The following is a 15,470-nucleotide window of genomic DNA, read 5'->3' on the forward strand; positions in this document are numbered from 1 at the left end:
CCCCACTTTTGTGGCCCCTTGCAGATGAAAGCTACGAAGGGAATGTTTCCTTCGGGCTGGTCTTATTACTTGCTGTGACAAAAGTGGTAGGAGTGAGGGGGCCAGTCCTGAGCACAGGCCCTAGAGGACCTTCACGCTTCCACGCTCCTTCTCTGGGCATCGCTGACTACAGGCTCGTCTGCTGGATGATGAGGGACACACCAAGTCCAACTGTCTTTGAGACTTTAGTCAACTGCCAGCATGTGAGTACGACCTGCTGGGACCAGCCAGCCCCCAGGCCACCAGCTGATGGCTTGCAGGCGCACAGGTGAGCCCGCTGACACTCAGCCTGGCCCAGGTCAGCTGAACAGCCCCGGTGCCCCATAAAGGGTCGAGGTTTTAAAGCTCAGGCTCTTGAAGCAGCCACGTAGCATTAGCTGGCTGAGGAAGCCACAAGACAAGACAAGAAGTAAGGCCTTCCTATCTTGGTCCTAACGTCCTCAGTTACGCTGGCTCCTAAACACACACATTGAACTTAGAACTTTAGGATTTTTTTTTTTCTGTGTGTAACCAAAAAAAGCTAAAATCAGAATTAAAGAAAGTTATAACAGGTAAGCAAACCATAGGCTGATGTCTCCTCAATCAGCCAATCCCAAAGTCATAGAAAACACTGCCAGTAAATCACAGAGCTCAGCAACATGCGAGTGCATGAGGTCAAGACAATGTACACCTCAAACGCACACAATGTTACGTGTCAATGATATCTCAGTAAAGGGAGGGAAAAGTCACACTTCTCACTTTGACAAATTGTCACCAACCAGACTTGGCACTCAATTTAGCTGGGTAATCTGAAAAAAAACAAAAACAAAAAAACAAAAACAAACAAAAAACAACAACAACAACAAAAGACAAAGAAAGAAACTTTTTTACCTTGCTTTTATAGTAATTTCAAAATTATTGAAGTCCTTATAGCCAATGAAACTCTTTTCTGGTTCTATTGAGATAGTAAAATGTGGCATCACTGAAAATAAAAACAAAGAAGCCATTTTACGATTTACATTAGAGTAGCCTTCCCTCTGGCGGTTACCCAAGCTGTGACGTCAACTCCACCTGCACGTCCGCCTGTCATCGTCAGGATCGTCACCATCACTGTCAACCTGCGGGCGCCTCCCGCTCTGCCAGTCAGAGGGCTCTCCAGCTTTGTGTGCCAGAAGCTCCTTGCTTCCACTTTGATCACAGCATTTATTATAGGCGATTGTTTATTTCCTTCGCTAGCCTATGGGGTCCGTGAAGACAGAAGAGACCCCACGCTGTGCGTCTTTGTATCTCTCCCTCTCCCACCCTCTTCATGAGTCTTAAGCACAGTGCACCCTCCATGAGTGTTTACCAAATTGAAAATAGGAAAGGAAAACTCTTGCTCATTTGACACTTTCCTTCCATATCTCGTAGATAAAACCCATCCAGTCTCTACATTCCAATATAGAACTCGGACTCTAGTCAAGAAGGGAAAGCTTACAATTAGCTAAAAGAAAGAACACCCATGCAAAATTTAAAATAGGGCAGAAAGGAGGCGTTCTCTCTCTCTTTCTCTCTCTTCCTCTCTCTCGATTGCCTGAGAGAAAACAGTTTCACCTACTGACGTGGCGCTGCCTTCTCTTTACAGTAAGACCCTGCACCAGGGCGTATGGATTCTAGCTCTACTGGGTAGCTGAGCGGCTCTGATACTGTGGACAAAGAAGGACGCGGTGTAAGTGGGATCGTCGTCCTCAGATGTGGCGCGTGGTCTCCAGATGGAGAAAGGGGAATGCACTTTGCTGCCCTCGGTGCGTTTCTGTTGCCCGAGATGAAGGCGGGTGGGTTCTCTCCACGGAATGAGGTGCAGGGAACACTCCATCCTGCCATCTGATACCTACTTGCTATCAGCAGGCACAGTCCCATCAGCAGGGATGTCACAGTGAACGGAAAGGCACTGAACCCTGTCCTTACTGAGCTCGCAGCCAAGCAGCGAAGACAGTGACAAGCAAATAATCACACAGATAAACACCTACGCCACAGGAATGAAAACCAATATATAAGTGCAGGGAATCCTTCCCAGGAAAGAGAAATTAGGAAAAGATTTGCTGAATGAATGGCTTTTTAGCTGAGACTTGAAACATGTGTAGGAGTTAGCTAGGTGATGAGGGACGGAAAAGTACTCCAGGCAGATGAACAGCGTATCCGAAGTTACCGGCTGGAGGGAAATAAGGGGATGAACAGTATAAAATGAGGCCCAAGGGGAGGAAGGCCGGGGCCAGCTTAAAATAAGGATTTTGATTTTTGTTGGCAAAGGAATGAGGAACAATTGGGGACTTTTCAAAAGTGAACTAACATGATGAGATCTGCATTTCAAGATTATTTTGGCCAACACCAAGTAGCTTGGAAGAGGAGGCGGCAACTAGGAGGCTTTTGCAGCCGGGCAGGAGGAGCCTGGCGAGGCCCTGGTGAGGGTCGCCTCAGATAGTAAGAGGTGGACAAATTCTAGATACACACAGTAAAAATACTTGGAGGAAGCAAGATCAGTTGGGATTACAGCTTATTGAGAGCCCATAATCTTTAAAGCTGTTTCAGTAACAAATATTTCTGGTCACTGTTTTGTTCGCTAATCATTAACATTTGTGTATCTATTCTCTAGATTATTAATAAATCTCCTGGAGGAATAAAAAAAATGACCTCAAGCAAAAAAAAAAGTTAAATTTGATATCAGAATGCACAAATGCTCTAGTAAACAACTATAAGAAATGGAAAGATAAGCTATTTATATGTTAATTATTAGTCCATTAATACGATTGATTTCAAAATAAGAATATCTTAAATCTTCAGATAAATATATCAGATTTCTGAGCTAGAAGGAAAATAAGGGGATGCGAGCTGAACGAGGGGGACGGAAATCCAACAGTTCTTGTTCTGTCACTAACTGGGTGTAATGATCTGAGTAAATCGTTAGTCTTACTGGGTTCTGCTCATCTCATCTCTGCCTATTTAATTTTCTCCTAAAATCATAATTTTGGACGTTAACTCATCAGGCTCCATGGGTCACTAGGTCCCTCCCGGCTCTATGATGAGGAACACGAGTCCAGAGAGGCAGATGAGCTTGCTCAAGGGAACTGAGTGTGGGCGTCCCCCCACCTCCTCGGCCAGTACTTCCAACCATCCCAGCCAAGCTGCGTCATCGTCGTCCGGGGTGATCCTGCGTCCAGTCCACTAATGAGAAGCATTACTGGAAAAGCACTAACTTTTTACAGGTAAACTTTTAATTGTCACAAATTACCATATTCTTTGACTTCGAACTGTGTGGTTCCGGTCGTTGAAAAGTCCTCTTTATATTTAGCTCGGATTGTCCACACACCGTATCTGTGGAGACAACATATTTAAAATCATAGAAGTCATCAAATATTTTTAATTTGTCCAGAGGACATCTAATCAATTCCTGTTCTAATGAGGAAAAAGAAAGTAGAGATGTATTTAGCCTGAGTAATATATTTTATTTGTGCAGAGCTTTAAGTATAAAATAGAAATAATTGAGTGTTTGGGGGCTACTAAAAATTTCTTAGGAATGAGTTTTTCATATATTATTTTCTTCAGGTACTTTGTCTTAACATAGTCAACAGTTTTGATTTGAAGAGTTTATGAAACCTGAGGACTAACTTAAACCTGGGCCATAGTTATACTAATATAATACTAAAATCCATGGTAGGAAAAAAATAAAATAAAATAAAATAAAATAAAATCCATGGTAGGACATCCATACCAACATCTCTAGAAGCACATAACATGTCAGACTTATCCAGATGATAAAGCTCACACCTCACACAAAACAAGTTAGGGTTAGAGACAAAGTACGGTTTGTTTAAAGAGGAAAATGACCCGAGTTTGATTAACAATCTTCATTTAAAAATATTTACTGAGCACTGGAGTGAGAACTGGAGATAAAAGTGAACAAAATAGAAGAATTTCTGTCTTTGTAGAGCTAACAGTTCATGGGGTTTCCAATTCCTACTTCACCATTTACCGGCAGATTGGGTTTGGGCAAGTTGCTTAACCTCATTTGTGCAATGAAAAAAATAATATTTATCTTGCATGTTGGTTATGCAATCAATACACTTAGTATTATGACTTTCATCATCATCATTAATTCAATGAAGATTCATCAAGTGCCTATTATGTTAAAGTGCTGAAGATACAACAGTGAGCAACACAAAGTAAAAAGGCAAATTAAAAAAGCAAACAAATAAGTGTGACACTGAGATGAGTGCCGTGAAGTAAATCAATAATAGAAGAGTTTTAAAGGGAGAGGGAGCACATTAAACTGTGCATCTAGGAATACCCTCTCTGAATAGGGAGCGTTTATTCTGTGTCCTCGAGAATAAAAAGAAGTCAGCCTTGTGAAGAGCAAGGTGAAGCCCAGAGGGGACGACATGTGCAAAGGTACTGGGGTAGCAAAGTAGTGATCATGAGCGGCCACCATGTCTGACACACAATCTGTCAAGGAGCAAATGGCATAAGATAAAGTTGGGTAATGGTCGGATAAACGAAAATAGTCACAAAACGGTAAGAGCAATTCTGTGCTATGTGCATGCAGTATCTTCAAGGAGTCTACAATTTTAAAAGTAAATCCCCAACTTCGCTCACGTAATTTCTAGAAAACCCTCCGTGAATTCCCTGCAGACAGCAAATGAACTGCAGACTCCCTTCCAGAGGGCAGAAAAATGACCGCGAGGAGATTCTGGTTCACGGGGTCAACCATTCACCAATGCACTTGTTTGTCCCACCCGTTACGAGCTCCTTGGAGGCGGGGATGGGGTCACTCACTTCTATGCGTCTTGCACATGCCAGGATGTGTTCACCAAATACCTATCATATTGAATTCTGTCCAGACATGTCCTCAAATCCTTCAACATGAGGCCAAAACCCGACGTGGCTCTGAGGACGCTGCCCTCTGGGAGTCTACGCAGACAGACCACGGAGGATCGTCACCCCCAGAGCAAGGCGGGGGCCAGCCAGGCTTTTGGACTGACCGCCCGTTAGATCCCTTGAAGGGTAGAGGGTCGGTGGTTCTATGATGAAGAAAAGCCCAGGGACCGTTCTTGCTGCGGCCAAACTTTTATTTCTGTCTATAAAGAGGGCTGGAGGGAAGTACCGGGGGGTTGTCGTTTGCCAGAAACTGGGCCTCACTTCTCATTAGACTTAATTTTTTTTTTAATGTTCAATCTTACATCGTGTCCTTTTCATTTTTTATTTAGAGAGTTTTCGGGCCTTTCTACTCTTACTCATCTCATCGTGCCTGCAGCCCGGTGGGTGAGCTCCGGTGTCACGTCGTGTCAGCACGCAGGACAGCGCCGCACGAGGTCTCTGCGCCCCCCACGCGCCCTCGCTTCTTACACCCTTGGTGTCACCGGTGGCTGCACTTGGCTGATCATCTGCCTCACAACCCAAAGGTCTAGATGTGCTTTCTAGAGAAAATTTTAGCAACAAATACTTTAAAATACTTAGGGTTCGATGGAATCTTGAAGTCAGGAAAAGAGATGATTCCAGTATAATCATTTTCTTCTACGATGTCCACTTCTGATCCTTCGGGATCCTTTGAATAAAAACAAACAACCTCAAGCATGCAAGTCACATTAAGAAAGAAAATCAACTGATAAAAAAAAAAAGAGAGAGAGAGAATCAACTGATTATGTTATCTTTGACCTACGGAAGTGTTTACTGACAAATGTCTACGTCTTCGGATTAGGAAGGGGGGAGGCCGGAGGTGGGGAGCGGGAGGGGAGAGCATTGTTGAGCGCCCGGGACAGCCTTGCTCAATTATCCAGAAGACACGCCACTTCCTACTGTGTCACTAGAAAGGCCAATGTAACAATAATTGATGTTCTAACCAAACAGATGTGAACCTGCAGGCTTTACAGACCCCAGAATCTAAATTTCGCATCTGTTCAGTTGAGGTCTCTCCAGAGCAAATACCCTCTGAAACGCTTCTCCTGGCTGCGCACTCTCTACCTGTGAACCGTGGGCCCCTGAGCCCGAGGAGACACTGGGGAAGGTTAAACAAGCTTGAGAGGTTTCGCAAAGCTTCCCCGTAGACGCCCCTTTGTGTGTAGGCTTGAGAATGAGCCAGACGAGGTATTTACTTTCTTCGCACGACAGGTAGGGTCAGGGCGACCCTAGCCCGGGAATGCAGCACCGTGTGCCGTGACTGTGCAATTCGTGGCCGGAAGTTTAAGGTATTTTCCCTCGAGTTACAAAGGTCTATTCTGCACAAGCATGAGGCTCGCAGCTAACGTCTTCTGGAGGCCATTCCTCATCCCTGCGGTCGATCACGCACAGTCCTTCCCAGATGGTCTCTCTTGAGCATGGTTTCCAGGTGCTTCTTGTATTGGGATTCCCTGCGGCTCTGGGGTCGGATTCCTCAATCCTCTCTTCCTAGGGGCAGCTCACACATGGTCCACTCTTCCTTGTGTGGTGCAGGGTTTTTCATCACTCAAGCTCAGCCAGGAGAAATAAAGAGCATCTGTCCACATCCTCTAGTATCTTCTGACAGAAAAACGGCATGTGAACTGTTGGTCTTCTTCATTCCCTTCATCGCCCTATACTATTACCTATACCCTATACCATTACCTGTACCCTATACCTTATACCATTACCTATACCCTATACCTTATACCATTACCTATACCCTATACCATTACCTATACCCTATACCATTACCTGTACCCTATACCCTATACCATTACCTATACCCTATACTCTATACCATTACCTATACCCTATACCTTATAACCATTACCTATACCCTATACCATTACCTATACCCTATACCATTACCTATACCCTATACTCTATACCATTACCTGTACCCCATACCCTATACCATTTAGCCACTTTATTTGCTATCTCACTTCTTAGGACCTTCCTGCCGCCGTTGGAAAACTCATGCTATTTCTTAATAGGACGGTCTTCACTATTTTTTAAAACCCCGTGTCTATGTCTTTAATTGAAACCCATTCTAGGGACGCCTGGAGGGCTCAGTGGGGGAGCACCTGCCTCTGGCTCAGGGCATGACCCCGGGGTCCCAGATGGAGTCCTGTGTCGGGCTTCCCACAGGGAGCCTGCTTCTCCCTCTGCCTGTGTCCCTGCCTCTCTGTGCATCTCACAAATAAATAACATCTTAAAAACCCATGACACGACATGACATGACACAAGTTGTGCCCCAGGGCATCAGCCCCGCAGCCCGCTCTGCTCTCTCTGAGCCACGCATCTGTCCCACCGGATCCCCGCTGCCTGCGCTGGGGGCTCGCCCCCCAGCACCCTCAGTGGGCGTGTCTACACTACACTCTGATCTTGGGTTCGGAGGAAAGACCTCGCAGCTGTAGGACAAGTGGGCACACACTGACTGTTGCCGTGACCTGGGCAGCCCCACGGGCTTCCAGGGGCTCAGCGCGACCCTCCCCGCCTCACCCGGGCAGTCTGAGGCCGCCCCCTGCACTGCCCTGCTGAGGGGCCGCCTCCTCCTGCTTCCAGAGTCTTCTGCAACAGCCCCGCCGGGGCCTTCCCTCCTGGGTCCTGTCCCTCAGCGGCCCCGCAGTGACTCCCTACAGCCTGCCCCAGGAGCCCTGGCGTCGAGGCCCGCCTGTCCGACTGTCTGGCCCTGGTCTAACCTTCAAATCTTGGCCCTGGGCTCGCGGGGACGCCCCTGCTCTGCGGTCGGGTGGTTTCCCCCCTCCGACCCCCTTGGTCTCTCTGGCCCTCCCTTCCCGCAACCCGCCCATGTTCCTCCTCTGCTCTCAGTTCTACTCATTGTTCCAGGCCCAGCTCCCGGGTCACCTCTGCCTTGATGTGTCCCTGGCCTCCCTAATGTCTTCTGGGCCGCCGGGGTTCGTGGGGAGAGCTGCAGTTATCAACCACAGCCTCGGCACACTCACGTCACTCGGTGTAAAATAGTCGGGCGTGGAAGTCTGCGAGGGCCTGTGGTGTTCGTGAGCTGTAAAGCATTCGGGGTCATCCCTATACATTCCCCTTTTTACTTGGGGTCTGGGGAGGTTTTTGTCGTATAGGGTTGTTCACAGGAGAAAAGGTGCTGCAGCCTTTAGGGAAAGACCATAGGTGATAAACCGACTCTTAACAGGTGCACAGCTATTTCCCCCAGAAACCATACAGGGTCGTAACACGAACTGGGTAAGACCTCGGGAGCTTGCTGCGCGTGTGCACGTCACTCTGTTATGCGAGTCTCAGCTGATGAAGGGCTGCTAACTGCTGACCCTTATTTCACCGTCTGACACTATTTTTCACACGTGTTAGTATGTCACTAACCTCTGAGATTCCTAAGTGCAAGGGCCCAGACTGTGATTCTTTATCTTGAATTATACAAACCAAAAATCTCATACGTAATAATTAACATTCAGCCAATTCTTGGCAATTGATGGATGCTCTTTAGGAAAGAAACAGTGAAGGATATAAAGGATTTCATTCAAGTCATAACTTGCGGAAAGGTAATTTTCACGAGCTTTTTGCATGTATCTGTTGTAGAGGTATAGACTCAAATGTTACAGAAGATGTTAAATAACCGTTTACCCAACATTGATGAGTTAGTGTGACGGTAGGGCAGCGTTAGGGGACCATGCAGCTTATCCTGAGGACGAGTTAAGCTGTTATTTAAATAAATACCATACTTACTATGTAAGTCAAGACAGTTTCTCTTTTGGCTGGCTTCAAGTCATCATTCAGTGAGTAAACTCTAACCTTTACTGTAAGAACAATTGATAGCATCAAAACCTCGGCTAAACACGGGGTATTTTGATTTTTTTTTACAATGATCATCCTTAAAAGAGATGAGTATACTTTTTTAAAAGTCACAAAAAACAATACACAAAAATTCATATTTAAAGGAAAGAAAAACTTAGTTTACAGACATATAAGTTACTAAAGATGATTTTCCTTTGAAGAGAATCCTCTTGGATTCCTTTAAAGAGCCATTTTTTCCTAGTGGATTTAAGTACAGTCCAGTTTATTAGGACATATTTTCATACAACTTTTTGGGAACACACATTACGCCACGGTTTACCGAGAATTTCATTATAGCAAAATAGTGATCGCTACCATATGGTTATATGGGAATATAATATATTGTCTCCTATTAGGATTGTAGGTTTTAGTGGAAAATAAGTTTGATTTTGACATTACACACCTTTGCGCATAGAAAAACCAGCAAGGCCCCAAAGTGTCCCGTATTGTCGCTGAAGGCAGCTTTGAACTGTGTGGTTTTGTTAGATTCATTGAGCCGAATCCGACCATTATTGCATCATTGTTAAATGAGTAACGGCAAGAGCTCAAGAACAGTTAGTTCTCTCCGTTTCTTTCTGCCCATTAATAGGTCCCTGCCTTTCCAACAACGGCCATCTGCTTAGAATTGAGCTCTTAGGGGATCCCTGGGTGGCGCAGTGGTTTGGCGCCTGCCTTTGGCCCAGGGCGTGATCCTGGAGACCCAGGATCGAATCCCACATCGGGCTCCCGGTGCATGGAGCCTGCTTCTCCCTCTGCCTGTGTCTCTGCCTCTCTCTCTCTCTCTCTGTGACTATCATGAATAAATAAATAAAATCTTAAAAAAAAAAAAAAAAGAATTGAGCTCTTAGCTGCCTGAGACGTGCCGATCGTTCCAGCGTGACACACTGTGATTTCTCTGACATTCATTACTGATGCTCAAGTCCTTTCGTGGCCAAAACTTAACTCACAAAATAAAATTGAACTGGAGCCATACGCCTTTTAAAGGGTCAGTATTGGGGATCCCTGGGTGGCTCAGCGGTTTGGCGCCTGCCTTTGGCCCAGGGCGTGATCCTGGAGACCCGGGATCGAGTCCTGCATCGGGCTCCCTGCTTGGAGCCTGCTTCTCCCTCTGCCTGTGTCTCTGCCTCTCTCTCTCTCTCTGTCTCTCATGAATAAATAAATAAAATAAAAATAAATAAATAAAGGGTCAGTATTATGGAGAGCTCCACGTAAGAAGTCACAGTAAACTCTCCAAAACTGGTTTCACTGAGACCATAAGGTCAAAGCAAAATGTTCAGCAACCCGCCCCACGCACACCCTGCCTCCTCCCTCCCCTCGCTCTTCCCCACCTGTGTCCTCCCTCCCGTATTGCAGACACACCCGGTTCGTCCCCAAGCATCACCGAGATGCGGCCTGGCCCGAGGCAGTATGGCCTGAGTGAAGAGCTGGGGCCCAGGCGTTCAAAACTTTGCTTTCACTCCCACGCCTACTACTTCCTGGGGTCCTGGGGTGGGGACTCCGTCCCTCAGAATCTTAGTTCCCTCATCTGTAAGAAAGAGTGGCTCGCATCTTGCTTGATGAGAACTAAATGAGACAAGGCTTTCACACTGCCTGGTGCATGACAACCACTCAACAAATGCTTATTATTTTTGTTTTAGTATTACTATTTCTATGACGACTACTCATCTACCTTCTAACCCGGTCTGTGTTGAGATTAGAAAATTCATCTTGCCTCTCTGTGTCTATGAATAAATAAATAAAATCTTAAAAAAAAAAAAAAACAAGAAAATTCATCTTGTCTTCATGGTAACAGTGTGCCGGAGGCAACATCAAGAGCATTCCCTGGTGCCACAGATAGGGCTTATTAGGCTTTTAAAAAATGTATTGAATGGCTCCTCCGTGCAGGCGCTGTGCTGGACCGGGAGGCAGGGCGGGGGGGGGGCGACCCAGGGAAGCCTTCCAGGGGGTGGAGGAGAGAGCAAACCCACGCACATGAGTGCACACAGCCTGGCTTCCCGAGCACAGAGAAGGGGGAGACTTGGCGCCGTCAGAGAGGCCAGGCCAGGCTGCTCCACAGGTGACGCGGTGACACGTAAGGGTGCAGCAGACGTCAGCAAGGCCAAGGTGGGGCTGGCGGGTGAGTGCACCAGGCCTCGCGTGGGGGCGGCGAGGAGGGATAGAGTGAGAAGGCAACGAGAACAGGTCAGCTTGGCTGGTTTCCACAGACAGGGAGATAGATGGTGACTGATAAAGCTGGGGGGAAAGCGGGACACAGACTGCATAGAATTGGAGGATTTGGGTCAATATTCTAAAGTCCTTATCCCTCAAAGCCTTGGAGATTGAAGCCTTTACCCTAAAGGTGCTTATACTAAAGAAATCCCCCAAGGATCTTCAGATTAAGTGGGTGGATTAGGACCTGGGAGCTCCAGATAACAAGGTTTAACCAATTTCTAAGAGAACTACTTTTAAGTAATTTTTTTTCCCTTCTTCTGCGTAAATAAGGCTCCGTGCCATCCCACAGATCAAACAGTAGGGGAAAGCACCTTCCCAGTGCTCCCCTGCTCTGGGCACGGGTTCGGGCGCTCGGCCCGTGTGAAGTCACCGACCTCTCACAGTTCTGGGAGGGGGGTTCTCTGACTGTCTCTGTTTTACAGAAGAGGAAAGTGGGGCTCGGGGAGGTCGAGTAACAAGGGGTAACAAGGGCAGGGGTGCAGAGCTCAGACAGCCGAAGCTGGGGTCTGGACGCAGACACTTTGGCCTCGGAGTCTCCAACCTTCTAAATTCGTCCTTTAATAGAAGAGGAGGACGCGGCCAAACATACACTAGCTTCTAGGGCTGATCGCGGTTTAACGGGCCCGGCCCCACGGGCTGCATGTGCACACCGAGTCCTCCTGGAGTCAGAGACGGTTCTGCTCCAGCAATGACAGCGTGGTCAGGCTGAGCGACGTCCCTTCCCCTCGGGGCCCTCCCGCTCCGAGCCCGGAACAGGAGCTCCTGCTGCCGCGCGGCCCTCCGCTCTGTCCCTCGACCTGCACCCTCGCCAGCAGGTAGCAGGGATGCACCGTGGGAAAGGGGCTCCGGAGCCCACCTGCCTCCCGGCCCCAGTAGCACTGGGAAGCTCCCTACGCGGCCCCCACCGTGTCCTCTTCCAGCCCTGACGTGCCCCACAGTGATTGTGAGCCGGGGAGATACAGGATTCAAACGACTGCGCACAAGTGACCGTGTGTGGGCAGCTTTTACACTTCACTGGGCTTTCCCTTTGGCTCACTGGGAATCCGTCCAGCCGTGTCTCAATCACACAGCCCCGACCGCTATCCCCATCCTGCCGTTTCTCCCACCAACAGAACTACGGACACGAACATCTTCTATTAGAAACTTTCTTAGGTAGGTCCCCTTAGAACATTAATATCCACTTATTTCTGTGACCCAGCTTATTCTTGGCCGAAACCTCTGATCCCTTAGAGTTGGATTTATTTTCTGAATTAGAGGAATAGCTCCAAAGTCCAAGGAACCTTTTTTTTTTTTAAACATGAACATGGCTCTATGATAAATTATTTTCCCGTTGCCAAAATTATATTTGCAATTACATCTTATGTTTGTTTAATGAATAAGATATAATGCAACATTTCACGATTTTTAAAAAGCTTCTCTTCACGGAAATAACCAGTGGGACAGATAATATAATTGTTGATTTTGTAGTTTCCATATGCATTTAAAATTTATTTTATTTTATTTACTTTTTTTTTTTTTAATTTTTATTTATTTATGATAGGCACACAGTGAGAGAGAGAGGCAGAGACACAGGCAGAGGGAGAAGCAGGCTCCATGCACTGGGAGCCGACGTGGGACTCGATCCCGGATCTCCAGGATCGCGTCCTGGGCCAAAGGCAGGCGCCACACCGCTGCGCCACCCAGGGATCCCGCATTTAAAATTTATATTTAAGTTTAAATTGCTCATTTCAGGGGATCCCTGGGTGGCGCAGCGGTTTAGCGCCTGCCTTTGGCCTGGGGCGCGATCCTGGAGACCCGGGATCGAATCCCATATCGGGCTCCCGGTGCATGGAGCCTGCTTCTCCCTCTGCCTGTGTCTCTCTCTCTCTCTCTCTCTCTCTGTGACTATCATAAATTAATTAATTAAAAAAAATTTAAATTGCTCATTTCAAAAAAAATAAATCAATTGCTCATTTCACAATTTCTATACAAATTTTAAATTAAAATGCTATTTATAAATGTAAAAGTCATTGGGAGTTGAGACTCTTTGAGCAAGTTAGAAACTTGTCTCCACTTAATTTTAAGTGTTAAAAATCTCTACAATATGTCAATCACCCCTCTTCTCCACCAGAGAAAGAAGCATCTTATATCCTACCTGACTGTTGTGGAGTGTAAATGGGTTTGTCTGTATGAATAAAGAGAAATCCATTGTCATACGTTATTGGCACTTTTTTTGATTTTGAAAAATGCCTCGATACAACTTCCAAATACACATGTGAAACTGGGCCTTGTCCTCCAGACAACTGTTTGGGTTGTATCTGTAAAAGAAAATGTTGACGTTTTAGAGTATAATTTTTAGGTTATAAAACATGTTGATTTTCTAAACACCATGGTCATCTCATTAGAACAACAACAACAAAAAAATGAGTATGTGTATTTAACCATTTAACAAGTAGTACAAAAACCAGAATAGTGAATAAATTCTACCCAAAGCCTATCAGTGTCAAATATCATAGCCAATATTTAGCTTTAAGCAGTTAAGTCTTTTAGTTTCCATGTTTCCTAGATTTTATATACATTTAGTAAAACTCCTACAGAAGCTTCTTCACAAACTTTCACTCCATCAGCACTGAGCTCATGCCGTCCACTCCCTCAGTTCCACATCCTTACTGATGTTCAGAACACGTTGTACTCTATCTCCATCCCTCTCCTCCCACTGATTGAGCCACATGCTTTCTTATCTCACGTACATAATTGTAATTATCCACTTTACATTGCACGATATACACATATAATACATAAGGAGTAATTTAAAAAAGTGTTTCTATGAAAACTCAGGCTTTGGAAACATGGGATCCAAGTTAATCACTAAAACCAGCTGCTGTGGAGCCAAACGTGTGAGAACGCAGTCAAAGTTTGGGAGAAGGTAACAACCTAGGGAGATGCTGCACTCAGACTGCCCTGGAAGTGTCTTTAAATCTTTCTCCACTTTAAAGGAACAGAAACTGTGAACAAAGATGATTCATTAAAGGTATGACTTGTAATAATAAGATGTGAACCTCCAATGAGGGGACCCTCTTTACAGAAAAGGCCTTGGCATAACCTCAGACAATTGGCAAACAAAGACATGTTATAAGGTTGAGATAAAATCAAGTGCTGAGGGATCCCTGGGTGGCTCAAAGTTTGAGCCCCTGCCTTCCGCCCAGGACATGATCCTGGGGTCCCGAGATCGAGTCCCACCTCGGGATCCCTGCAGGGAGCCTGCTTCTCCCTCTGCCTGTGTCTCTGCCTCTCTCTCTGTGTCTCTCATGAATAAATAAAAAAAAATAAATAAATAAATAAATAAATATTTTTAAAAAATCAAGTGGTAAAGATAGGCATCAAGTTTTGATTCTCTATTTAATCTTTCAATTGATTATCTGAGTCTCCACGAGACATGAGAACTTTCTATGATGGTGAAAACTTTCAATATCTACGTTGTCCAACACAGCAGCTGCCGGTCACATGTGGCTACATGAGCCCCTGGATGGAGCTACTATGAGTCATGAACTGAATTTTTTTATTTTAGTTAAATTTGATTGATTTAAACTTAATAGTAACAGCACACTAAAAATCTTAGTGACATCGGAGAAGAGTGTCCACTGAAATTAATGGGAAAATTAATTTTAATTCTTAATAAATCTAGTAAGTGGAAGTATTTAAGAAATTCGAGCATTTACAATCAAGAACATACATGCAAAAATTCTTGCATTTGGTTAGAATTTATTCAGACCAGTGTTTCTCAAACTTGAGTAATACACAGACCTCTTTTAAAGGATGAAATGTTCTGGAGGATTCTCAGTGCTGACTTCTAATTATTTATAATATAATAAAAACTAATTATTTTTATTATAAAGTTTCTTTTTTAAAAAATATTCTATTTATTTATTCATGAGAGACACAGAGAGAGAGAGAGGCAGAGACACAGACAGAGGGAGAAGTGGGCTCCTCACAGGAGCCCTATGCGGAACTTGATCCTGGGACCTCAGGAAACACCCTGGGCTGAAGGCAGAGCTAAACCACTGAGCCACCTGGGCTGCCCTAAAGGTTCTTAAATACGTACAAACCTAAGACTAGGTGTCATCTTCTTCTCCTTATGAGTTTTACATAATCAATTATAAAACCAAAACAAATTTACAAAATAAATTCAAAATACTAAATATCAATATAATTCTAATCTTAAGCTGTTTTAAAATTTAAAATTTAAATTTCTTTCTAAAGAGCTCACTTTAAAGAAACATTGGTCTAAATGAACCTCAGAGCCCCTTCTAAGTCTAGTAGTGTTTGATTTTCTGGGTTTTTATATTTGAACTTATATCAGAATTTAAAACAGTATTCTGAGTATGAAAATAATATTTTGTTAGGATTTTACATAAGAGATGTGTTGCAAGCCCTTCTCTAACCAAGGTACACTATAGTCTTAATAGAAGGAAAAGTTATTTGATCCA

At 45.0% G+C, this 15,470-nt stretch overlaps 1 protein-coding gene across 2 annotated transcripts in view; it reads right to left on the bottom strand.

Moving 5' to 3' along the window:
• The window catches only part of C5 (complement C5), a 75,096-nt gene that overhangs the window by 55,137 nt on the left and 4,489 nt on the right, over positions 1-15,470 (bottom strand). For both annotated transcript variants that reach the window (XM_025432488.3, XM_035696929.2), the window contains exons 3-7: positions 13,139-13,301; positions 8,686-8,756; positions 5,505-5,596; positions 3,287-3,369; positions 910-1,000 (exon numbers count right to left, since the gene is read on the bottom strand). In XM_025432488.3, coding sequence (XP_025288273.3) covers positions 910-1,000; positions 3,287-3,369; positions 5,505-5,596; positions 8,686-8,756; positions 13,139-13,301 — 500 coding nt within the window. The remainder of the gene's footprint in view (positions 1-909; positions 1,001-3,286; positions 3,370-5,504; positions 5,597-8,685; positions 8,757-13,138; positions 13,302-15,470) is intronic.

The sequence above is a fragment of the Canis lupus genome, chromosome 11, assembly GCF_003254725.2.
Source record: "Canis lupus dingo isolate Sandy chromosome 11, ASM325472v2, whole genome shotgun sequence".
NCBI classification, from domain to species: Eukaryota; Metazoa; Chordata; class Mammalia; order Carnivora; family Canidae; genus Canis; species Canis lupus.